At 35.6% G+C, this 26,778-nt stretch overlaps 1 protein-coding gene across 1 annotated transcript in view; it reads right to left on the bottom strand.

The window, feature by feature from the left end:
- NetA (Netrin-A) overlaps positions 1 to 26,778 on the bottom strand; it is a 120,068-nt gene that overhangs the window by 23,839 nt on the left and 69,451 nt on the right. The window contains exon 2 of the mRNA XM_090404852.1: positions 13,257 to 13,445. Within this exon, the coding sequence (XP_090260978.1) occupies positions 13,257 to 13,445 (189 nt within the window). The remainder of the gene's footprint in view (positions 1 to 13,256; positions 13,446 to 26,778) is intronic.

Genomic DNA, 26,778 nt, shown 5'->3' with positions numbered 1-26,778 from the left:
ACACAGAAACACATCTATGAAATAACCGCCGTCTGCGGTCTAAGAATAACCCCAGAACCACTAAGAAAGAGAGCATCAGCAGGGCAATGTCATCGCTGCCAAAAGTTTGGCCATGCACAAAAACTCTGCAAAGCTGAGTACAGATGCCTCAAATGTGGCGAAAAACACCCAACTATTACCTGTTCCAAACCAAGAACCACGCCAGCCACATGTGCCAACTGCGGTGGCCCCCATCCTGCCAACTATAAAGGATGCATTCATCATCCGAAAAACCGTGGGGCAACAAGACCCCCCCAATCACCTGCTCCGATTAGCACCCAAAGATCGCAGATTGAGACTGATCATAGAAAACTAAACCAAACAAGTCAGGAAAGACCACAATTCCCCACCAAAACCTATGCAGAAGCAGCTCGCCCCAAGAATGCAGCACATACCACTCAGAAAACCTCCAACATAGCAGCAATTCTGACCTCCTCATTAGCCACTATGCTGCAAGAATTTAGCCAAACAAACCCATCGTCATCCTCAACGAAGAGATTCCTTCAAGGAACCCACTCCATACTAGCAGCTCTCAATGAACACAACTAAAATACAACCAAACTCACTCCTGATAACTGCCTGGAATGCCAATGGCCTCACCAACAAAACACTTGAGCTACAAGAGTTCGCACTCAGAAGAAATCCCGATATTATGCTGATTAGCGAGACTCACCTGAGACCTGCTAACAACCCCAAAATAAGGGGGTACACCATGTACAGAACAGACAGACTAGGTGCCAGAGGGGGAGGCACAGCCATCTACATCAAGCCCTACCTCAACCACAATACCATACCCAACCCACCAACCACCAACCTGGAGATTACCGGAGTAGAAGTACACACGAGAAATGCAGGAAGCATCAAGATATATGCAGCCTACAACCCACCAAGCAAACACCTATTAATATCAGATCTAGATTCCATCCTAGGCTCCACAGACCCCATTCTTATGGCAGGAGATTTGAATGCGAAGCACACTGCCTGGTACAGCTCCACAGTTAATACAAGTGGCCACACTCTACACAACTACACAGCAGCCAACTCAGCCGCAGTTGTGGGACCTGTCGAGCCTACCCATCACAGCCCAATTGGCAGATCAGACGTGCTAGACATCATTATTTTAAAGAATATCAAATATCAGTACCAGCTGGAAACAGTAAATGAATTGTCATCAGATCATAATCCCCTAGTACTCAAACTAGGTACACTAGATCAATTCTCCCCACTACACTCATTCTTAGCATGGGACAAACTGTCCCATGTCCTACCAGAGCACATCGGCCCAGTACCTATCATACATAAAAAAGAAGAGATAGACACTGCAGTAAAAAGCTTAACAGACCAAATCAAGAAAGCAATTGCTTCAGTCACCAGAACTGCACTCATCCATTCAACCAGCAGAATCCCAGAGGAGATTACCAACTTAATCAAGTCCAAAAATAAAGCCAGGAAGAGGTACCATAACACTAGAGCCCCACAAGACAAAACTATCCTAAATAACCTAAACAGAAAAGTAAGAGATGCACTACAAAATCATAGAAACCAGGAATGGGAAAAGAAGTTAACATCCCTAAACCAAGCTGATCATACTTTATGGAAATTTTTGAAGATCCTCCGTAGAAAAAATCAACCCTTACCTCCCATGCAGACCAAGCACGGAATAACACACATGGATAGAGACAAAGCTGATGCACTGGCTGACAGTCTGGAGGAGCAGTGCAGACCTGCATATGACAACTTGAATATTAGTCATATATATAATATTCATATGCAGGTCAGGCATACTTTAAAGCAAACAGAGAACTGCCCAGACCACATCACTCCTACCACCCCAACAGAAATATATAACATCATCAAGCATTTAAATTCAAAAAAAGCCCCAGGACCAGATGGAATCACCAATAAAATCATAAAAATTCTTCCCAGAAAGGCCATAATCCATATAGTCAACATAACAAATGCAATAATCAGACTACAACATTTTCCCATAGCCTGGAAAATTGCTGATATAACACCGATAAAAAAGCCTGGAAATGACCCACATCTTCCCCAAAGTTACAGGCCCATTAGTCTAATATCCAGCCTTGGCAAAATAGCAGAGAGAGTTATCCTTACCAGACTACAAGACGCCACAGAGAAACTTAAAATCATCCCTAATGAACAATTTGGTTTCCGGAAGGAGCACAGTACCACTCAACAAATACACCGCCTGGTAGAACACATCACAGTCGGCTTTAATTGGAACCAGCACACTGCAGCCGTTTTCTTGGATCTAGCAAAGGCATTTGACAAAGTATGGCACCAGGGCCTACTCTACAAGCTTATAAAAGCCAACATACCCATAAACATCATCAGACTGATCAAATCCTATCTCTCAGACAGATACATGCAAATAAAAATCAATGGAATTGTATCATCCAGAAGAAAAATTCTGGCAGGCGTACCCCAAGGCTCTCTTCTGGCCCCCCTACTCTTCTCAATCTATGTAGCCGATATCCCACAAAACCCAAGAACAACCATCACTGCCTTATATGCCGATGATACGGCAATATTGTCCAGATCTCTCAGTCCCAAGCTGGCAACCAAAAGACTACAGGATAGCATCTCCACTCTTGCAAAGTGGTTCTCAGATTGGAGGATTCAGGTCAATCCACACAAAAGCTCGGCGATGCTTTTCACCAGAAGAAAAGTACTCATCAGTGATGACATCCAACTCTATGGGAAAAAGATTCCATGGCAAGCAGAAACCACATATCTGGGAGTTAGATTGGACAAAAGACTTAGATTCAACAGTCACATTAAACACATCTGCAGCAAGACAGCCAGAGCCATAGCACAGCTATACCCCATGATCAACCGCCGAAGTAAACTTCACACACAAAATAAACTACTAATATACAAGATGGTATTACGCCCGGTAATCACGTATGCCTCCCCAGCGTGGAGCCACACCTCACAGTCTAATATCCTAAAACTCCAGAGAATACAAAATAAATGCCTTCGGATGATCTTGGACGCACCGTGGTACGTCAGAAACGCACAGATCCATCGGGAGACCAAAATACCATACATAGCCCCCCTACTACACGACCTAGCAGAGAAGTATTTCACCAGAGCAATCACTCATCCTAACCCACTGATCAGTCAAGCTTCAGAATACGATGAGACAGTCTACAATAAGCACAAAAGACCGAAAACAATTCTACTCCCAGCTGATATCAACTAACTACACTGCCCACAAAGGGAGAGCATAAAGCTCAAAACTACCCCATTCACCTGTACACCAACCCAGACAAAGGGGAATATAAAAGCATATTTGCTTCGCCCATCCAGTCAGTAGCGTTGAGCGTGATGAGCAACACGCTTACTTCACGTCTAAAGACATAATTGTTAATTGTCAATGAACAACAGATTGTTGAAAACCATTTTATGTTTAAGTATACAATGTAATATTTGAGACCTTTCCAACTATTAAAAATTATAAGCCACTTTTCCTGCGAGATACTTAGAATTAACAAGAGATGAAAAATCAGACAATGTTGTGGAGGAAAAGATCGTGATAATAATGGTTATGCTGGAAAAATGCCATAATATTATACGGGTTCCCTTCTGCGTCATCTTCAGTGTTGAATGTTCCCTCTCCCACCCTATCTACACTCAACACGATAACGCATTCCCATAAAAATCTGCATATGAAAAGAAATAAAGGAGGTTGGTGTCTGCCCTAGGAAGTTGATGCATTCCATCACGGTTTCAGAGAAGTCTTCGAAGCTTATGTAAATATTGGTATAAAGAAAATGTTTCGTCTTCACAGTCGTAAAAAAAAAAATGAGTAATATTCCCTGTCTACTCCAAACACTAAAATTTCGATAGACCAGTAACACACGTCTGTGAGAGAGAAAGAAAGAAATAAAGATATTTAAAGAATTTATAATATGCAGGCATAAACAAACAAACTGTAATTATTATTGTAACTAAAAAAAAATTAAAATAAAAATTCAAAATTTTTCTTAAGACTTCTGAAAAAAAAAATGTCTTTTATAAATAATAAAATTACATAGTGAACAAAACGTATTCTCTGTAGCTGGAACTGTATTGTTATATATACACAAAGATTCTGTGTATGGATAAGCAAAGTTGAATTGCAAACGTTATTTCATACTTGCGCGTGTGGTGCCATCTAATGGCTCTTGTATTAACTATATCAGTTTATAAAGTTTAGCTAAATTGTACACGTCTCTATTTGCCAAAAATTTTGAACACCGGTTGTAGTACGATTAATAATAATAATTAAACAGGACATTAATATGCACATCACTAAAACACTACGTCTAGTGTTGAGAAGCAGCTTATCATAAAAAATGGGGGGGAAATAACTCCACTTGAACTTCTTAAAAACTCAGTTGCATCTTTTGTTGTCTAGTGTGTGAATCGAGCGTCAGAAACTAGAAATGTTCTTAATATAAGCGTGGATGATGGATGTGAGCGATGACATATAATTAAATTTCTGGCATAATCGGAGCCATTGGACTCTGACACGAAATGCCACCAGGCTGAAGGCAAACTTCAGAGCTTTATTCAAAAGCCCTCGACGGACTGTTTTTCTCTCGAAGTCATTCATCTTTGTCAGTGTAACAGTGACAGAAAATAAGGAGATTACATTTAGTGAAACTTCGTTAAATTGAAGTCATTTAGGAGTCTTTTGACACTGTAATGAGTTTTCGGCGATAATTAATTTCGTTCAGAGATGGCTGACAAACTTAGAAAATTTTTAAGGCCCATAAAAGATATCTTTAAAAAAATATAAACGAAACTTTAATTCTTAAATATACTATCGTTTATTTATATTTTTTATTTATAAAATGTCGTGCTTGGTGACGAAAATGTATTGTGTGACGAAAAAGTATTAAAAGCCTTATCTTAATTCTTATTCAATTTCTTGTGTCATTTGAACTCATTTTTTTTCTCCTTCCAAATATCTTCATCAGTAGAATTTCTCCTGCTTTTACGATGACGTTATCTTCACTAGAAACTTTCCAGTATTCAATATACATCGTAACTTCTAGACATAAAATATAACAAATAACATAAATCCTCTAAACGCTTTTTATGTCCTAAAGGAAGTATTTTATCCCTAACTAACTTTTGGAAATGTATAGGCAGCCATTTAGTCCCATCCCTAATCGTCATCGAGAGTTGAGTTCATCCATACCAATTGATTTAAAGACTGTGGGGAAAAGCACGGCTAACAACTGTCGCCATCTGGTGTTCCTAAATTCCAACTGGTATACCATTCTGAAAAAGTAGATTTTTCTGAGTTAAGGTGTTAACTGCCGTGAAAACTTCCTCTAATCAGCGACTAGAATCATATGAATGAATGTATTATGGTTGGCTTTTATGTGGCAGTAAAGAACTCGTTCAAAGTTGCTACTCACGAAGTAACTTGCGCAGGGAGGCAAGAAATAGCAGCGGAAAAGTGACTGCATCCAATTCTATGCGAATAGATTTGTGTCGTGCGCTTACTTCATGACATTCCAATGATAATTCAAATGTGTTGATGTTACAGCATTTACAGAACTTGAACTGGAAAGCGGAAAACACCTTAAGTGGGTGGGTGAAGTAGGTTAACAAATATTTTTGTCCACTTTTAGTAGCCTTGTTTACTTCTTCCGAAAGATTACTCGTTTGCATATGAACATCTTTGGGAAGGTGGTGACTTACTTGGTCAATGACTCGCAGTTATATGGGTCAGTAGACTTGGTGGAGCATCTTTAAGGAGGCAATAATGTGTGTTTACTGAAAATGCGGAAAAGTAAAGAATGGGAGGAATAGGAAAGGTTTGGTCACAAGGTTATGTATGCGCTGTAAAATGAGCGTTGGAATTCACAGAAATTTCATCAACGATAGTTCGCAAAGCAAAAAAAAAAAAAAAAAAAAATTCAGTCCTGATTAAGTCCTTTCATGTAAACTTTAAATTTTTAAATGCTTTTTGCGGCCAATTTTGACATTTCCAACTAAATATTACGGCTAGAAATGTAAAATTCTAATTGCCATTTCGAGATCACAATGCTTTTTTTTTGCAAAACTTTGGCCCAAAAATAAGAAGCAGATAAAAATGCAATCACATTCTTCAAGTTCGAAATTTAATCCGCCTGAATCAATGTTAGAAAAACCTTTGAATGTTAGCAAACTTTGTCGAAAATCATACTCTTATGAAAGTATTTTTAGTTCGAACCAACAGAATTCGTCAAGCAACTTGTGAGCGATGACGTTTTTGACATAATCGAAAGCATATTCTTCACTATTGGATGGAAAAGTAACCTAAAAACTTTATACAAGACGGTGGTAAAAAGTGCTAAACTCCTTGTCTCTAATCGTGATTTGGTCGCGTCCCCCACCCCCTTCCACAAATAAATGTTCCACATCTACGATGGGAGGCGTTTGTGTGGGGATCTTGATTTTATTCCTAAACTTGTCCAATTCAAGACAAAATTTAGAGTTCGAATATATTTTAGTGAAACTTTGAATAAGAAATTAAAATATTAAAATCCTGCTCAGATGGAGGATCTAAGCGATACACGTCGAGGCTTACACACCATTCTAAGGCTATAACAAATCAAATCAATTAATTAAAGCATATCATTATTATTTTCTTTCAGATATAACTTTTGTCTAGCCAGACGTACGAAGAATAATAATTTCCCATAAGGAAGGGAAAGATAACTTTAGCTATCCAAAGCTGAGAAAGGAACCCTGCCATACTGCAAAAATATAAATACAAAGGCTGGTAAAGGGCGAAGGAGAAGGTTTTTCGATAAGTTCGAGAGCTGCTCTTGTTCTTACAGTTTTGGAAGAACGTGGAGGAATGATAATGGCCACTTGAACAATGAATTGGTCGTAGAGGGATCATCAGTTAATCCGACTGTCCTCTTCTGAATAACGTCAAAGAATCAACAGAATAACTAACGACAAAGGATTTACCACAGATGTAATTTTTATTTCATAGAATTTTCGCTCAAGTTTCAAAGGGCTTCATCGGTGTGAAATTCAAATTAAACATAATAACATTGTGATAATTATCTCGAAGGTTAATAAAAGAAAAGCTGTTGTGGTTCGAGATAGGAAAGAATAAGAATACTATGGGAAAGTTATTTTTTTGTTATTTGACCTCATCGTTCCATTTCTCAAGATACGACTTCTGACCAAATGAATAAACTGACCAAAGTCATCGAAAGTGTCTCCTGTTGGAATGATGACACACCAAAAAGAAAGAAACCTATCATGGTCGCCCTTCTAGACTGTATGGACTCCGTAAAGTCTCCCAAATGTTTCGTTACGACCTGTCGTCGACTGCATTCGTTCACAGTGTTATAAAATTCGAGAAAGATCTTTCTAATTTACTCTCAGCGTTCACAGGTGGAATCATGTTTTTTATTGAGAAAAATTTACTGTAAAGAAAAAATCTCGAACCTTACACTAGACTTTCTCTAAATGAAACATTAGAATTGAAACAAGAAGGCTTTCACGCAGATATTCTTCGTCCCTTTCAATACTGTCAATCTTTCCTTAACTATTTCACTTACAAGAACAATTTTTATGAGCATTCAGACCACAGCCATGAGTAATACTCTTTTCCCTACCCTTTTGCGGTATGACAAGGTTCCATTCTGAGCTTCAGGATTTCCTTACAAAGATTAATGCTGCATCCTGGAACACAATTTACTATTGAAAGTGGAAAAAATAAGAAAAAGAAAACATTATTTTCTTTAGACCTCCTTATTCTTCAACAGCCGGATGGCCTTAAGTGTCTTGTGTTTCAAAAGAAAACCCATACCGGACTTATATCCATGCTCAGTTACATCATCCTTCTTGTCAAAAACCTGCCCCCATTAAGCATCTCATCCACCAGACTCGCTCAATAAACTCTAGTGAAGTTTGAGGCAAAAAACAATTTTTACTGTTCCCTATCTAACGGCCTCGCTGAGTGTTTGTTAAAAAAAGGTCTTGAGCGGTTATGGAATTTTTCTGTCACCTACCTCCCAGGAGATTATCAACCGATTACCATCCTTTATGGCAAGGGAGTTTCTGAGAGAATTACCAACCTACTTAGATCTGTTAGACTCAATGGACTTTTCGTTTTATTTCTCGACTCTGCAAAAGATAAACTTCCTCCTTTAGCCTACCTTAATGATTATCGAAACACCTGCACTTGCGGGTTATCTTACTGCGGCCAAAATGGCAGTTCGTCATAATGAATATCACGAATACGTTACATTCCATGATCTAGGTTTGGTGAACATGCCCTCTCCACCTTGTACATCGGATCCCCTGGAAGAAGTCTAAGGTTCTGAACAAAAGTTGTTTTGTTTTAGAACGATTGTACAAAGACAGCTGTGAAATCTTACTTTATCTCCTCTTGATCTGAATAGAAACGATGGACTAAAGCTATCACCCTTATGGGAAATTGTTCTTCATACATCCCGCCCTTAGAAAATATTTTTTTACTTTGTTTAGAAAATTATCGTTAGGACCTAAAGGTACTTGAGCTCGTGCCTTCATCTACATGTGCCTGACGCGATGTCACTGTTGGATCATCATTTTGTTACTTGCGCTTGAATTTTATACTGATGATGATGCCCTTGAGACAGTCGAAAATTCTGTAAAATAAAATAAAAAAATCTCTCACTTTGATCTTCCATTGTTAATTATTCTGCTAATTGTTTGATGCTATTCAGAAGAAGACAATCACGGTAACTGATGATCTCTCTCACAGAATCACTCGAGTTTCTCTCACACAGATTCCGGTTCCGTCTTATGTCTGTTTTACAGGTACTTTCGTGGACATTTCTCTGCTGAACTGGCTACCCTCATTTCTTCACTTCCTTATCAGCCAACTTCTCCTTCTCCTGTACATTATACTCATAAACGTGCTTCTTTTTTTCTATTAAAATAAACGATAAAAATCATTTCATTGATTGCATATTGTAGCATGGTACCAATCTGCTATACGTTCCCAAACACCTACCCACTGGTACTAAGAGTAGGCACAGACAGTTCAAAACCCTACTGCTTCGCGAACCTATAATAAACAAGGTGTTGGGTTCGCACCGAGTGGCGAAAATCATCTGCCAGCTAAAAACGATGTCCTTCAAATGCATTAGCATTTCACCTTCTTAATTTAATACATCCTTTTTGATTATTCACTGATTATTTATTTGTTTTATTTACACACTTTATTAAAATAAATAAATAAATTGTTTGCGTTGATGAAGGCCCCTTCTTTCATATTATTCAATAGAGGAATGATGCTGCTGTGCTAATAACTTTTTCATTTCAATGGAAGATTCCTTACTGTGAAATTAGTTATTACGCAATACTGTAACTAATAAAAGGAATTTATTTGAAATTTATTTTATCCTATCTGAAATGATTATCTAAATTATTGATAATTTAGTTAATTTCATCATAAAACCTAATCAACTTTAATTCTACGATAACAATTACCTTCTTAAAAAGCTTTATTTACATAAAAATCAGCTCGTCAAACAATTACTAAACTACAAAACTATTCAAAGAATCTTTCTTAGCCCCATGAAAAATTTATCGCCGTATAGCGGTATTAATATGATGTTACCAGATGTGCTGATAGATGGCGCCACATCATCGTCTTTACTTGCTGAGAAGTTTCTTACACTGTAACAGCAGTAAATACGTAGAGCACTAATTTTCAACTTTTCGCCATCACAACCCCCCCCCCTTTCCCGCCCATCTCCTCCCTCTGCATTTTTAACCCTCAGGCCTCCGTGTTTATTTTACTGATATTAGACAGTACACAAAACCTTAATTCAACTGCCTATAAAGTAAGTAAAATATTTAAATTTTTACTTAAATTCGTGTATAATTCAATTTATTATAAATACCTCATAAGCACCAATAAACTTGACTGAATTTCCTTATCTAAATGTCGGGTAATTATTAATTTGCAAGAGAAAAAGGAGCTCTGCATAACAGTATGCGCCTCAAGCCCGAGGTATTTGATATCATAGAACCGTGCGTTTTGTAAGGTAAATTAATTGACCTTACAAAAAGATGAATTAATTTCATCTGCGAATTGTGGATTTAAATAAACAAACCTCGTTTGTAGGAAAAAGAAAACAAGAACTAAATTTTAGAACCACGCACGAATCAAAGAGGCGATGAGTTTACTTGCATAGAGAAAAAACAAAAACACTCCGAACAGAATCAAAGATCATAAAGGTGATATAAAAATAATGGCATATTTGAATATGTAACCTTTAGTTCATCCTCGATACTAACTGTGCTGTAGGTCTAATCTTTTGTTAGTACTACTGTCATATAATAATCTGTAGCAATTGCTTTCAAGTCACTGTTTACTGCATAGGCTACGGGTTTGAATCCAGCATGGATGTTGCAAAGCTAGACGAGTTTGTGTAACTCCTTCAGTTTATAAAACTTATCTTTAAATATATATCCACGATGACGTTTTCTGTCGCACTATCAACGGTTGTTAAGCGCAGGATAAGAAATCCCAATTTATAAACATTGGTAAGTGTAGATGACAGCGTGGATCATGATAAAATTAAGAAAGTGCAAAAAAACTGTTATCAAAGAATTTTCGACGTAAATAACGAGCTCTTATACAACATTTAATACATATCATCTGTGTGTATGTGGTGTGTTTAATTCTAAATACATCCACCCACCCACACAGAAATATGATTTCACTTTTTAAGTTTAAGGATGGTTATAATCAACTTTGAATTTGTACACTTCTTGACACAAATCGTTTGCCTATCCACAGGCCACCTACACATATCGATGGACTGTGGATAAATGCACACACAATAACAATGTCTGTTGAGACTGTGGATAAATGCACACACAATAACAATGTCTGTTGAGCACTACACACACACAAACACGCCTTTTCCAGCGAGGAAAACTAACTGCGCTTATCAGCCAACGAACTTTCACTCTGAGGCAGCCACAGAAAAATGTTGGAAACATCTGGTGTGCAAAACTTCGGTTTATATTCTGTCAACGTGGCTCCGAAGTTTCTCTTTTATGAACCGAGTTAGACAGACCTTCTGGCTGTTTCTATTTTAACCACATAGTTCTACAATGACAGGCGTGGTCATCAAAACACGTGGCATAAGAAGCTAGCAATGGGGTCACATTCTGTTTAGCGGTTAATTCTTACTGCCAGGAAAGATGGAATATACTTTGAGATTTTTATATCTTCTGACTTCTTTCCTTTGTTGCGCTGTAACAGGAGGAACTTCGATGAAAATCACTCTATCGAATACCAGTGTGAACCGATTATTGATACGTTGTAGCTAACACTGTAATTGGCAATTTGGGTTAATCTAGAGAGAGTTTGTGGCATGGCTTCATTGCAATCAATGCAAGATATCATTTAAAACAACAATTTGACTGGTGATACAGAACAATTCAGATTCCACCCAAGAATCTAATAATAGTCTGTCGGGTAGCGTCGTAAAATATGGACTGTTCCAAGTAATGCAGTTTTTTGTAGATCATATGTGGTTACTTTGTTGATGTTTAATTCTTGCAAATAGTTGGAAAGCTTCTTTGAAGTTACACCGAGTGCACCGATAACTATTGAAATGACTTTGGTGGGTTCAAACCACAACCGACCAACTTCGATTGACAGATCTCGATATTTAGTAATTTTTTCCAATTCTTTTTTTTTTTTTGTTAATGTTGTTATCACTGGGTACTGTGATATGGATAATCCAAACCTATCGATGTTCGATAATTGTGATGTCTATTGTGTTCCAAATGCCGATCAGTTTGTATTTTAAACTCCCAGAGAATTTTTGCTGTTTCGTTTTCCAATACTGTCTCTATTTTATGCTGCCACTAGTTATCAGAAGTAGGAAAGGCATGTTTTTTTACATACATGCCAATGAATTATTTTGGCCACTTGATCATGGCGGTATTTATACTCAATTTGAGCTATCTTGCTGCAGGCACTGATTAGATGTTCTACAGTCTCATCTTTCTGATCGCATAATCTGCATTTGCTGTTATTATTGATGTTCAAAATTTTTGCTTTGATTGCATTAGTTTGTTCTTGAACCGTTGGAATAAATCTAGAATAAAGTGTATAAAGCATATGAAGTGTAATCTAGAATAAATTTTCTATGAAATATTTTCTATTATTATTTAGATAAAACAACAAACGTTGGTGATTTTTGCTTTTTAATTTCTGCTTAAAAATTTTAGGAATCTTATCTAACGATATTAAACTTCAATCTTAAAACTCTGCAGTGTCTTAAAAGCAATGAAAATTCCTTAAAGACGAAAAAAAAAAAAAAGCTGCTTTTTAGGTGATTTTCATCTCCCGATTCGAGACCACAACCCTGACTGGAATCCAAAAATGACTTGATAAAGTACTGCGTTTGGTCTGTAGAGCAGAGTCAGTCCCCAGATTAGCTAACCATTAGCCCGCCCAGAGTACTAAATGCATGACAGGTTTACAGTCACTCATGAGTGGAAACGAATTTAAAAAAAAAAAAAAAAAAAAAAATCGACTCATTCTCAATCCCTTGAGAACTCTAAATGGCTGCCCACTGCTCCATTCGGTCTCTATTTTTATCATCATTCCTTTTAATCAGTTAACTGGACTAGGCGAAAATACGACAGAAGAAACTTTAGAATTAAAAAGGAAAAAATAAATAAAAGTTTCTCTTCTCCTCCCCCCCCCCCCCACTCTCCGGCTGTTAATGAAAGCCAAGTCCCTCCCTCTCTCCACCTTGACTCATTAGGAAGGGTGCGACCCACTGAAAGATAAAAATTACTTTCTGGGAGGTGATATGAATTACTCGAGCAGTTTAAAGTGACATAACCTGTTCTCACCTCCCTAAACGGTTTAGAAGTTTTTTTTGTTGTTGTTTGTTTTCTTTTCTTTCACGATCTCTGATTCAATCTTTACTTTCTCCTTCGACTGCGATACACTCGAAGGAGAAAGTAAATTTTCATTTAAATAAATGTGATTTATTTAAATTTAAATAAAGTAAAAACGAAAGAGTATACGAAAGAACAAATGTGTGAAGAATTGGCAATGATGGAATTTAATCAAATTGAGAATTTAACATACGCAGAAGATATTAATTTGTGTGATGTGAATTTTAAAAGCTTAAATTCCGCAATTTTACTCTTAACGTTCTTACCTTTGCATGCCTTTCGGTGAGTTATGGCTTTGTTAGCATCTCTATAATAGCCCTCTTTGCAATAGTGACAGTGGCGCCCTCCAGTGTTGTGTCGGCAATTAAGACAGACTCCGCCACTCTTTCTGCCAGACAGCTTATAAAGTTCCATATTGAAACGACATCGGCGAGCATGAAGGTTGCAATTGCAAGCTAAGAAAGAGAAAAATAAAAATAAAAAAACACATTCTTTGAATAATATAAGTCATGTATTGTTTTATTATTAAAATGGCTTATGTTTATGTTATCATTTATGGGATATAAATAAATAAAGTAGTTTTTCTTTTTTCTTCCCCTTCCCCTTCTTTTATTTATTTATTTTTTTTTTTTTATTAAAATGTGACGTTATGTTTTAGTGTTTCCATCGGAATAATAATCTGCTTGCGTTTACCACGCGACAGGTAACAATTTTGTGTTCAAAGCTCACTGGTAAGATGCCTGCTATTGTTTCAAAACGTTTTGCATTCTAGTCCAACTAACGTTATCAATACAGTAAACCCTCGATTTAACGGACTTCGGGTTTAACGGATAAAATTTCTGGTCCGTATGTCACATGTGAAAATTAACACCCTGTTCATTTTAAAATGCTTTTAACCAAGATTTGTTTATAATCAGAGACGGTTCGTGCATAAGCACTGCGGAACTGCACACCCCCAATTTTTCTCGATATATAAATATATTAATTAATTTATTTATATTCCCTTGTAATATTTAATTTTTTTATCAACAATCCTATACAATTCTCTTATTTTGTAAAAAAAAAATAAAAAAATAAAAAAAAAAGTCCATTAGGAGAGCGAAGGACGCTAGCGGCACTGTGTTTTCCACAGTGTCATTACTAGTACAGTATTTGCTACGCGCGCAAGCATATGCACGTCATAGTGAGATGCGAGCTATTAGCGTAATTGCGGCACTGTCCGTCGCGCAGTTCCACTGTTGTTTATATGCAGTTTGCGTCAGTAGTAGAGTGTTCGTAGTGCTTATCGTGTTTACTCCATCTCTTTAAATATTTGGACATTACAATTAAAGACATAACATTTGTTGTAGTTTTTATTTTAGAACATTATTGAGGTTATAATAATGGATTTTATGTTTAAGTAATTTTGAATTATACCAAACTGTATAATTTTATCGATAATAAACAATATTTTTTCATGTTTAATTTTTTTTAAAATTTTTACCATAATTTTGGTATTTTATCCAAACACGTATACACTGTACATTTCGAAAGGAGCAGCACCCCCCACGATTTCAAGCCGCGAGCCGCAACTGCGTATAATTAAATTAACAGGTTCTTTTGTCACATGGTGTGACTTTCTGCAGCAATTTAATTATTAAAAAAAAAAAAGCAGAATTCAAAAGTTCAAAAAAAAAAAACAACTTGATAGCTTTTTCAAAGCAGGATTACCTAAACCAAGCACCTCAACATCGAATATTAACTTCACATTAACTTATCTAAAAGTCTGTAAAACATTTTTTTTTTGTTATTACAGTGCTAATATTGATAAAATTGGAATATAAATATAATTGTCTAAAATATTCTTATTTTAGACAATTCGCGATTTAACGGACACTCTTTAGCCCCTAGGTTTACTATAATTTCAACTTGAAGCTTTAGTTATTTGACATTTATACAGCAAACACTAAATATTTATTTACAATGACCAGTGTCATTTGTTAAATAATAGTTATATCGATGGAGAAAATAATTATCTCAGATGCAGGTAGTGAATTATCTTCAGAGCAGCAACGTAGAATGTTTATAGATCTCTTGTAGCAGATTCAGGGATGTTAACTCTTGAAGCATTTTCATTTCAACTTTTACTGACCCCTTAAAAGAGGGGAGCTTCGGCCTCCTGTCCCCTATCAGAGAATGATTTTCATGTGCTATCCCATGCTAATCCCTTTGAAGTGGATCGTTCACACCTTGGTTGAAAATATTCACAAAAGTCGTGTGTTTGAAATCTACAAAGCTTGTGGATATTCTTTTACTCATGCTTTACACATCTTCTATCCTTCTGTTCCAATTTTAAACAAAGAAGAAAAAAGGCGTATTGTACTATATCTGAGGAATAAGAAGGATAAAGAACAAAATATGCGTATATGGTTCAAAATTCCTACATATGTAAAGCAAAGCTTTTACTTCAATCCGTCTCATGATCACATATCGTATGAAAATGGTTTGGCATGGCCCGATGAGATTTCCAAAGGATTAGCTAACTTCATTAGTCTGTTTCCATTGAGAAGTTTTTTTTTTTTTTTAATCTACATCACATTCAGGTTTCTGGATTATCTAACCCTTAGCCCACTCATGGTATATTAAATGTGCGACAGGTTAGATAGTGTCTCCTTTCTTTAGTGGAATTCTCATTTAAATAAATAAATAAATAAATAAATAAACTCAGTTCTTTAAAGTAGTCCAATTTATGAGTGAGGGGGAATGAATCACAAAGGACACAACACAGCCATCGCACTGCACAAGGCATTACCTTTCAGTAACTCAAGCTGCATCTTTGAAATAAACGACGAATAGTCTATCGCATTCCACTCTACCATCTCTAGAAGAATTTTGTACTCATTTTTTGTGCTCTTTTATTGTATTAATCTTAAGCGATTCAGCGGGCATTAATTCAACCTGTGTGTGTCATAATCCTTCTGGGAACTCGCGGTATGTTGCCCTCTGTTTGTTTTCACCCTCTGCGGTGAAAGACATATTTAAAAAAAAAAAAACTCGAGAAGTTAACCAGCCTTATTCTCACGTAAGCAATCAGGATAGTCTAAGAGAAAGGGTAGTTAAGAGGGGAAATATATTAATGGCTAGGGTGGAGATTGATATACTATGGATTTCATAGACTGGAGTGGTATCTCACGATATGCGAGTCTTGTGACTCCATAGAAGGGGCACGAATGACAACAATTAATCAACAGTACACATAAATGATGTCCTATTACAGTTACATAAGATATTTCAGTGTGCTAGTTTGTGTTCCTAAAAATTCGCATGTAAAGTTAAACAATACGATCATACGAGTAGCTAAATAAATATAATATCGGCTTTGTAAAAGAAATTATATTTTATAAAGCCTGAGAGATGTGTCGGTGTGGTGAATAGAGACAGATAATTTGACCAAAGCTAAAACGTAGAGAAATATACAGTAGAGGCGTGGACAAAGAGATAAGCTCTGCAATCTCTACACTATAGACACCCACACCTCAGAGTGCAAGTCTGCTGATATCCCCCCCCCCCCCTCTGTAAGTGGGTTTTTTCAGCAAAGATGGAACTTCTTATCTCTTGGGTAGACAAAAAGGGAAGGACAAGAAACGAAAGAGAAAGCCAGCATGAGATTAAAATCACATAAATTTTACGCACCAACAACTTCGTGTGACCTCCGCCGACCCCACTGCCAAGGCGGAAGCCACTTAATACACTGGTCAAGTTTATTAGAGCTGTTGGTAGCCGTATGGTGTTTCGTAGTCCCGACAGGTGGAAACTGCCCCAGTAGTAAATCTAGCGAGTCGGTCTCGGAGTGCCACCCTTAGTTACCATGAGCAGCTCAGACCCAGCGAGTGTGTCGCCAATCCTCTTGGAGTCCCTGCTTGTCTCGCCGATGTTGTCCGGATTTGCAGACGCGATAGCAAAATGAAAGCGCCAATCGTCCTACAAGACTGGGTGTGATCATCATAGGTAATCGGGATTGACATCCTGCTTCCTGTTCTTTCTTCTCTCTCTGTGGAGTGCATCACAATGCGTTAGGACGCACTGAACGTGTTCCAATAACTAATAATAATAATAGTGTTAGTTGAAAGATAAGCCAACTGAGCGAACGAGGAATTTGGTATACAAGTTCAAGTTTTGTAATGTCTTTTAACAGACTTGCTCTTAGAAGATTGCAAACTTAAATTTTGAAGAAGAGCCTAAAATTCTTCCGATGCTGAGGGCTATATTGTCAAAAGCTCTCTGGTCTATTATCGAAACTAAGTTTCTATATATTTCTATACATTCAACTATGATATGAAATAAAGATGGATTTATACCTATCTGAATGGACTATTTCCTATACTGTAGGAAATAGTCCATTCAGAGTACATCACAATCATTTTGATTAAACTACCGCTAGAGGGAGCCCGAAACCTTTCGCCATAAAAATCATGCAAAAAAAAAAAAGCACGTGGATTGTTTTCTATAATCTATTATAAATCATATTTTATTATATTTTAACTAAATGGTGTATTATTATTATTTACTGGATTTGTGTTAAACTTTTTGTTTAAATTGAAACGCAGGAATTTACTATTACGAAAATACCAACAACAATTACTAAAATAAAGAGCCAAAAGACGCTTGAGCGGCGCCTATGTCTTTTAAGTAGTCCGCACACTAAGGCAACTCGTGAATGCCGGAGAGTGTATTCCCGTAAGCGCTCTGGTCAACTTTTTTTTTTTTTCTTACGAAACTGACATAATTTCTACATTTGGCTTAGAAATAATGCTGGATCTAATATCCACTTGACCAACAGCAATACTAATTCATTCGCCCCCCCCTCCCCCTTTCAATCGGGCTCACAAGAGATTTCTATAAATATTAGTAGAACTGAATGACAATGCTATACTGGGAAGTCTCGTTTCTCTTCTCCCTAAACACATACGGTTCCAACTCTGTGAAGACGAGCTCACTCGGTTCATAAACAGACTCGCTTCCTGCACTCCTAATTAGCATTGGCAGTGATCACGCTAATTATTTAATTACGTGTTAAGATTAAATTCCCCTCCACAAACAAATGCCGCACTCATTTCTTTACGATATGCATCCCCGATCCATTACAGCGTCTATCGTCATTTTTTCCGCTCTTTCAGACGCACACTATTTAATTTTCCACGTGCGACAGGCGGCTCAGCAAAGTTCCTCTTTCTTTTAACTGATCTTATCAACATCTTCTCGACTTCCCGACTTGTCACTCCCTGTCTTGGAGTGTAAAGTAACAAATCTTCCAGCAGACAAGAACCTTAGATAACCGTCTGTTGTGGCTTTATCCCCCCCCTCCCCCCACGTACGACAGGGTGTCTTGCGTACCGCGAAGCAGACAGTCAGGTCGGAGCCGTCACTAATTGTTTTTAATTTAGACGGAAGTCGAGTGTAAGGGAGACGGATGAGACGATGGTACCTGCCACACGATTGTTACGGGCGATGTTTTTTTTTTTTTTTTTTTCCGGTAATGGGATTATTCATCTTCTCGACATGGTAAAAATAATTTGGGATAATACACCGAGGACCCAAGGGTTTTCGGTGTATTATCGCCAACAGGTAAAAAACTCGAAGACTAATGGATGAAACTGTAAGACAGGTAGTCAAGCATTAGAAGACATGAGATCAGGACATTTCCAAGAATGGGACAGGTGGCAGCACTTGGACATCGAGTACACGTTGTGGACAGTTTCTTCATCCTATTTGAATCGTTCTAGAAAGATTGAAGAAATGAGTTTAGTAACCAATATGATGAAAAAGTCAAAAGACGTTTGACTTTTATTTTGTTTATCATAATCAAAACAATGAAAGAGTATTGTGTAATTTTGTCTTCGAAACCGAGATCAGTTCTAGTAGAAAACATCTCGGGTGGGTTGCTGAAAAATTCCAAATTTCTGATCAGTGTTTCATATTTAGAATCGCAGTCATTATAAACGGAACATGATTCATACAGTTTCCGACGACTCATCATCATCAAACTACAGTGGAATTGCTTTTAATTGTCTGGACCAATTGTATGTTCATTTAAACTTTTAATTGTATCTGAGCTATTATACTTTTCCCCAAGTGAAAACTGAATCATGGTTCCTTTTCTTTCGTAGCAGTCAAAAAAAAAAGTATTAATTATTCCAAATAAAGAAGAAGAAATAAATAAAGCCATTTGTACAGAATATTATTTATGTTTGGGAATATTTTAATCTGAACAATTTGTGCATCAAAAATCGTTTAGCCTCAAACAGTTCAAAGAGTCACAAACAAGTGAGCCGATAACTAACCAATCATCAGTTCTGCTGTTCAAAGCAAGCGCTTTCTTGCACAGTTTAGGTTTCTGTCAGTTCTAAAGAGGGGTACAACTCGAACAGATCCAAATATCGCAGGGTTCAGATTGTTTTCTTGCGACAAAGTCATTGTTTATGTACTCATTAATTATAAAGCGACTTCTACTATTATCCCATCTGTCCTTTGCCACTTCTTTCAACAGGAAAAACCTAACCTATCAATGTCACTACAACCCACCTCCCTTAGGGTATAGGGAGGGGGAAATTGGTAATTCGTTTAACCATCTGCATTCCAAACACTCCGATAACAATACAGTCCGGCTTTATAGTGGGTTGTTTGCAGTCGGAACTTACAAAGAAGAGGGAGTCACAAAATGAAAGCGGTAGGGGAAGTGGGGGGGGCGTGCTTGGTGTGCGGTCTGTCTCCCATTGTTTTTTGCCATCAATCACTCAAGAACCGTCTTTGACTCCAAGGTTTCCCAGATGACCAGTAACAAGCAAGAAACCGTGAAGAAGGTCAAAAGGTTAACGTCTGCGACCGAACAATCACATGTGTCTAGTTTTGCTTCGCGACTTGGAAAGATGTGGTCAAGCAGCTGAAACCAGGAGAGTATGCGATAAATCACTTCTATCTCCATTCCTATAACACCAATGGTTTATAGCATTCTGATTGCTAAAAGACCCACCTCTGTCTTTCTGTTGTTCTTAATTGACCCAACCAGTGCATGTGGAATTTATTTCCCCCCACCCCCAAAAAAAAACACTTTATCTACAAGAGAATATTATACAATTAATAAAAGAACTTGCTTTACCAGGAACATAATGTAGCGTTGATGGACAACTTACGATCTGAAGAGTTTTAATCTGTTTTTTTTTTTTCCAGAGATATGTGCGAAAATTCATCTTGTATGATACTGTCTTCTTTTCCTTAATCTTCTTCTTCCTATTATTATTATTGACTTTCCAACAGCCAAGTTAAATCTAGCTAGAGTGCCATCAACATACACTTTACGAATTCGTGTGTTTATACCTAGAGAGATCATATGTAAATACTACCAAATATGTTCAAAGTTGGTTTATTTTTATGAGAAGAAAACTGGAGCACCCGGAGAAAACTTTCACAGCTACACCGTATACAACTGTAAGGTGAACACCATATTGAGTGCATTTATCAAAATGTTAATATAACTTTTACAATTTTTTTTAAACTTTATAAATATTATAAAGATGAAATAAATAAAGATTCATTAATTTTTAAGTGCTGAAAATAAGTTTCAGACAAAAGCTAAACTCCCCTCTCCTTTTTTGTTCTTAATTAACAAATACATCGATCGGCTGATTTTAGGAATACTTCAAAGACAATCTATGCTTCCTGAAAAATAAAGAAAGATTTCAATTAAATACTTTTCTTTGATAAATGGCAATCACCTTTTATATTTCTTTTGAAACTTTTATTGCGATTCTTCAAAAATATCCCGATTTTTTTTTTTTTTCTTTTCAAAATGCCCTGCTCAGACTTTCAACTTTTACCTCTGCCTGCCATTTTAAGTATAATAAGTATTTTAAACGTGTCACCAAATCTAGATACTTGAGGGGACTATCGAAAACTAGTACCTCATGTCTGACGCATATTTGAGTGCTTTACCCATCACTTAAGAAGCGGCAATCAGAGTATATAATACTTTTGAAGTTATTATTTGGGCTGGTTGCTTATTTTCCCCATAAGTTGCACACATTTCTGCCCTCTTTCAGAATAAAATCCCAACTCTCTTAATCATAAATATCAGTAATTATTAAGAAATTACATGTTTTATATAAACTAATTTACTCAATTGATTTTACCGAAAAGTGTTAATTATGTGCACAATTATTATGTACAAAATAGTAATTTGGGACTTCACAAAAAATTACACATTGCTTATTCCATATCTTGATTCAACTACATTGAACAAATGTGCATGAAATATGCTGAGCAAACCAACCACTTGAGTGGTCATTTCAGTAATGCGCCATCCGTCAGGTAGCGGACTACTTGCGCACTAAGAATTCTCCAACAAATGTGAAATTCATATATATATAATTCAATCTCCACTAGTAGCCAATCAGAGATAGCTGGCCAATATAATTTCTTTATTTCATCGTTTGCAAAACGAGTGAATAATATACACAATGACGAAGCCATATTTTGACATGTTCCTTTTTTTTTTTTTTTTAATCCTTAGGCTTGTTACAGATATGTTTTTAAAGGTTTTTAACGGGATCCTTTTGTTACTTGTAATTTAGTAGGAATTTTCGCATGTTTTATTCATCGATATTCTCTCGCAAATGATTTTGAATATTCGCATTAATATCAATACTTCATAATAGCCTCTTACAAACACTTCTATAATTTATTTAATAGTTTTACGCTTGGTGTATTCTAAATTAGTCACCTGAAACGCTGTACACACACACAAAAAAAAAAAAAGGAAGAAAGAAAAAAAAACGGACTTCAAAAGAAAGGGAAAAAAAACTTCAATTCATTCGTCGTGCTCTGTTTCCAGAAGGTGGTGGTTATCCAATTAAAGGAACATATTCCATTACATCCTTTTATCACCCTTTTGGGAAGAATGCGTTTATCCAAATGATTACTGTGGGTAATTCTTGTCTTAAAAAAGAAGGATAGACAAGAGAAACTGTGTGATAAATGTCTAATCGCTTACTGTTACGCCAGGAAATATCTACGAGCTCATTCTTTGATTTATTAGCGACCTCTATTGACCTGCATCAAGTCGTAAATGCAAGAGAAACGAATCCATCTTAATTTAATAGTCACGATCACGACATACACTCTTCATCCATCGTTTGGAAGTAACGGCTTTCCTCCGCCTCCCGTCTTTTTTTTTTTCCCCTTTCTTTTTTTATATATTTTTTCCCGCAGGTTAGCATCGTTGCCAAAATTCAATTTAATTTATAGTATTCAGAAATGCATAAATACGGATTTATATGTATATATTACAATAATTTCATGGTAGTTTTGAGCCCTTTAAAAGCTCACATAATTTATCTTTCATTAATACAGGCGGTTGTAACAATAAAACGTTGTGTTATGTTTTTTAAAATGTTAACAAAGTTATAACGGCGCCCCCTATTTCAGAAACATTTTTATTGCAGTTTCGTTTCTTTTCATTAAATAATTTTTACCAATAATTATCGCAGTAAGAATTTTATTTATCTAAATGTATTCGATTAATTCATTATAGGGCTAAGTATTAAGATATAAAAAGGAATTATGTCTAAAAATTAATACATCGTGTATTTTAATAACTGTGAAACAAGCCCAAATAAGCATGCGCATTAATCCAGTACTGCGATTAATGCGCATGAGTAGAATGATAATAAAAAATACTAGATCGGTGGCAAAATTACACTGAAAATAGCAGCTGCAATATTTTTATTTTAATTAAGTGTCTAAATCATACAATATTTCCCATTTGGGTGTTAGTAATTAAATTTATGAAAAGATAATTATGAAATTTGTCCGAAATAAGCAATTTATATTCCACTTTCAAGTTATGGCACTTTATACGTTTATAATGTCCGGAATTTAACTTAATATATGTTTAATTTAAAATACATTTCTTTGAAATGATTGTCAAAAAAAAAAAAAAGTAATTATAGCTGTGCGTTATATTATTATTAATATTAATCATTATTAAAGACAACGCACATATAAGATACTAGAAAAACTTTACAAGCAACCTGAACTACAAGATCTGGGGCAACCAACCAATATATTTTGTATGCTTAGTAAGAATTTTACTAAGTACTACTTGAAAAATAAATAAAAATAAACAGAATTTTCAGTGTAACAGTGAGCAACTCATTTTGAAGAAGGGAAAAAATAAACAATATTTGTAACATTGTAAAAATACCTGGAAAAAAAATGGGACTAGATTGGACTATTAGTGTAAATTTTTATTAAAACTAACATATTTTTATGAACATGTCAAAGAAAATAAAACAGTTACTTTGTGATTAGAATGATTAAGATGTATTTTGGTACAAACGTATGTGGCCAGTTAGATATTAATATTATAATTATTTTCTAATTTTGTAAACACGAAAGCACAAAAAGCTAAATGGCTGTCAGCTTTTGTAAAAGCTTTTTAATAAAAAAATCTATAAAAAAAATTTAAAAAACTTTTAAATTCATGCATGGTGTGGGCATGCATTTGCCCCATCACTGCAATTGCTTATCATACATTCGATTTGAACGAAAAATAGTATCGTTGTATGAACAAATTAAGAATGTCCTTAAAGAAGCTTGAAAAAAAAAAGGGGGGGGGGAGAGGTAGGGGAGCCAGAAGCCCTAGTGCAGCTAATGCAACCCTGAGTTTCCTGTGAGTAAAACTTTGGAAATTACGATATTTTCAATTCTGGTGGATTTACTTTGTAGATTACTGTTAAGGTTTCATACAAATGATTATTATGTGCCACTTCTGAAACGCACGGAAGCTAATTTGCATCACTCAATTGGTCAGAACGTAACAAAATTGCTATGGTCCATCTATGTAATGGACCATGCAATCCCTCTATCTGACCAGTTGAGTGATGCAAATTAGCTTCACTCAACAAGATAAAAAAATCAAATAAAAACGTTGCATTTAGAGTCGTGTAATGTAGTGTGATGCTCGTAGAGCCATACATAGGTCACTAGTAGGAATGGGTCAGACAATGGAAGACTGACAGTGAGATATCAGATAGGGGAGATTTACAAATAATAATATTTGTAATATTATGTACCATATATTTTCTTGGTTTAAAAAATTTGCTATAACGGTTTTGTCATAATTTTCATAAGAGTGCGAAAAAGAACCCCCTATGAAAATATCCACTAGGTACACACTATGCCATCTGCTGGCTACTAATAGTATTTTTGTCTGTTACTAGAATATGTTTTCTGTCAGATTGTGTGAATGAGAGATGAAAAATCCAAGTTTCTTGTGGGGAGGGAACTACTATCCTCCGTATGAAATCGGAAAGCGCACCTTTATTCGAAAAAAGCCCATAGAAATAACTCGGGTCTTTCCTAGTGTAAGTGCAATGTCCTGTCGTATTTTCTAACTGCGCTATTTATTAATTTCATGTTATTCCATTTTTGAGGAGCAAACCATCTATTTAACAACTACTCGTTTAGCCTCTGTTTATCTGAGTAGTTCTTAAATAACTCCAGAGATAAGTGGACTTTTATATGACATCGTTTTTTATTCTGTCTGAACACCGCCTGTTTCTCAACAGACCAATGGAATCGTGCATAGGACAATTGATATACAGTGTCGTAATTAAATGATTTTGGGTTCTTACAGTTACATTAAGTTTCATAATCCCAGTAGGTTTTAACTTTTTGTCTGTTATTCTTAGTTTATTTGCATTTATGTAAATGCTTTATTTATTCTTAAAGATTTATTTACTCTACAGAATATTTATTTATTTGTAATATTAATTTTATTCCATTATGTTGGAAAATTCGTGTCATTGAATGAAACTGATTTTAGGAAATATTGTCCAATACTACCAGTTTCAACCAGTACAATTTCTTTCTCTCTCTCTCTACTTATTAGAATTTGTTTAATCGAAAACCCATCCTCAAATACAAATTCAGTATAAATAGTCTCTAAGTATTGAAACAGTTCGTCACGTAATAATAACTCCCACATTACCAGGAACAAAACAACGAAGTTGATTGGTTGTTTTTGATTCATCTTAAGGTTTACTCGATATCTGAAATGTCATTACTTTTTATTTTGTTGAGTGCTTCAATTATAATTGTGCTATTCAAAATTCCTTTCAAATAGCAGATTTGATTGCGATTTAAACTTCTGTTATTTTTTTTAACTGTATTATTTTACAAATTACATGAATATAAAAATTGCAATAATACTATATTATAATACTATAAGAACGCTAAAAACTAACAAAATGAGTGCGACGGTGGTATAGTGGTTAGCAAAATACAGAACTTTCTTCTACAAAGTTCACCATGCATGCTTACCCACAAAACTTTGGTGCATAGCAAAAAAGATTCCAATCCAAGGACCGGACAAATGTCGATTCTGCCCCCTCCCAGAAACAATACATGTTATACTGTCGCGAAACTTCACAAATATGGAACACAATACTACAGTTCCTACGTAAAAAAACAACCATTCACCGAGATAAACCTATTCCGGTTGGAAGACCAGAAAACAAACAAAATTGAAAAGATCCTCATAATAATAACTATGCACGCAATATGGTGATACAGATGCAACAAATTACACGGAAGAGAATCAAGACCAAACACCCTAAGTAAAATTGACAACTACCTAAAAGAAATAATCAATGACACACTAAACAACAAAAAGATAACAAAACAGCAATGGATACAAATAGGACTGATAGCGGAAGAAGAAGGAAAGATAACAAAATACCCATAAAGGAACCTCCTTAGACGTTTAAAAAAAAAAACTGGCCCAACCCAACACAGCACACTCGTAAAATAATGAAATTAAGTCACGAGCTAAATACATTATATATGTGAACGCATAATATCTGATATAACAAGTCCTATATGTGTCACGCATATCACAATGTATATATATATATATTATAATTAATAATATATTATACTATGTAATATACTAGATAAATGGTGTATGTTATATGTATCATAATACATTGGGTGTGCATGTTCTATGTATAAGATAAGAAAAATAAATAAATAAATGTTAATATAACACATGCAGCAAGAAATGTATATATCATAAAACAGTGTGTGTGTGTATATATATATATATATATATATATATATATATATATATATATTAGGTATATATAAAATATACCTACACATTATGAAGAAAAACTCAATGACTCAATAACAAAGAGCTGTTACAATAACGCAATACATATTCGAGATGTAGAATGAATGTCTGCAAGTTAGAAAGAAGATGTAAATATTTAATCCACCCCAAGTGTATAGCTGTCGGCATAGAAATGACTGATGCAAAACAATGTATAATATATATGTGTATATAGAAATATATGGGTATGTGTGTATATGTATATGAATATATATGGTAAGGATATATTATTAAATGTGCCATCAGCAAAGATTTGTTACAATAACGCAATGTATATTAAAAGGTAAAAAATTAACGCCTGCATATTCGAATGCAGATGTAAATATGTAACCCACCAGCTGTGGGAATAGAAATGAATGATGTAAAGAGTAAAAATAACATGCAAATACAAAAAATAGTAGAAATATAGAACTAATGTAATTGGTTAGTAACATATGAAAATAGATATATCTAAAATATCATGTTTAAAAGAAAAAAATGTTAAGTGGCATGTTAATATGAAGTGGTTAGCATAGCTGCCTTCCAAGCAGTTGACCCGGGTTCGATTCCCGGTCGTCGCAAAGTTTATATTTCCCCCTTTT

The sequence above is a fragment of the Typopeltis vanoorti genome, chromosome 2 (assembly GCF_054136105.1).
Source record: "Typopeltis vanoorti isolate ZY-2024b chromosome 2, IOZ_Tvanoo_1.0, whole genome shotgun sequence".
Taxonomy (NCBI): domain Eukaryota; kingdom Metazoa; phylum Arthropoda; class Arachnida; order Uropygi; family Thelyphonidae; genus Typopeltis; species Typopeltis vanoorti.
Note: the sequence above shows the minus strand (reverse complement) of the source record. Positions and strands in the feature narration are given on the sequence as shown.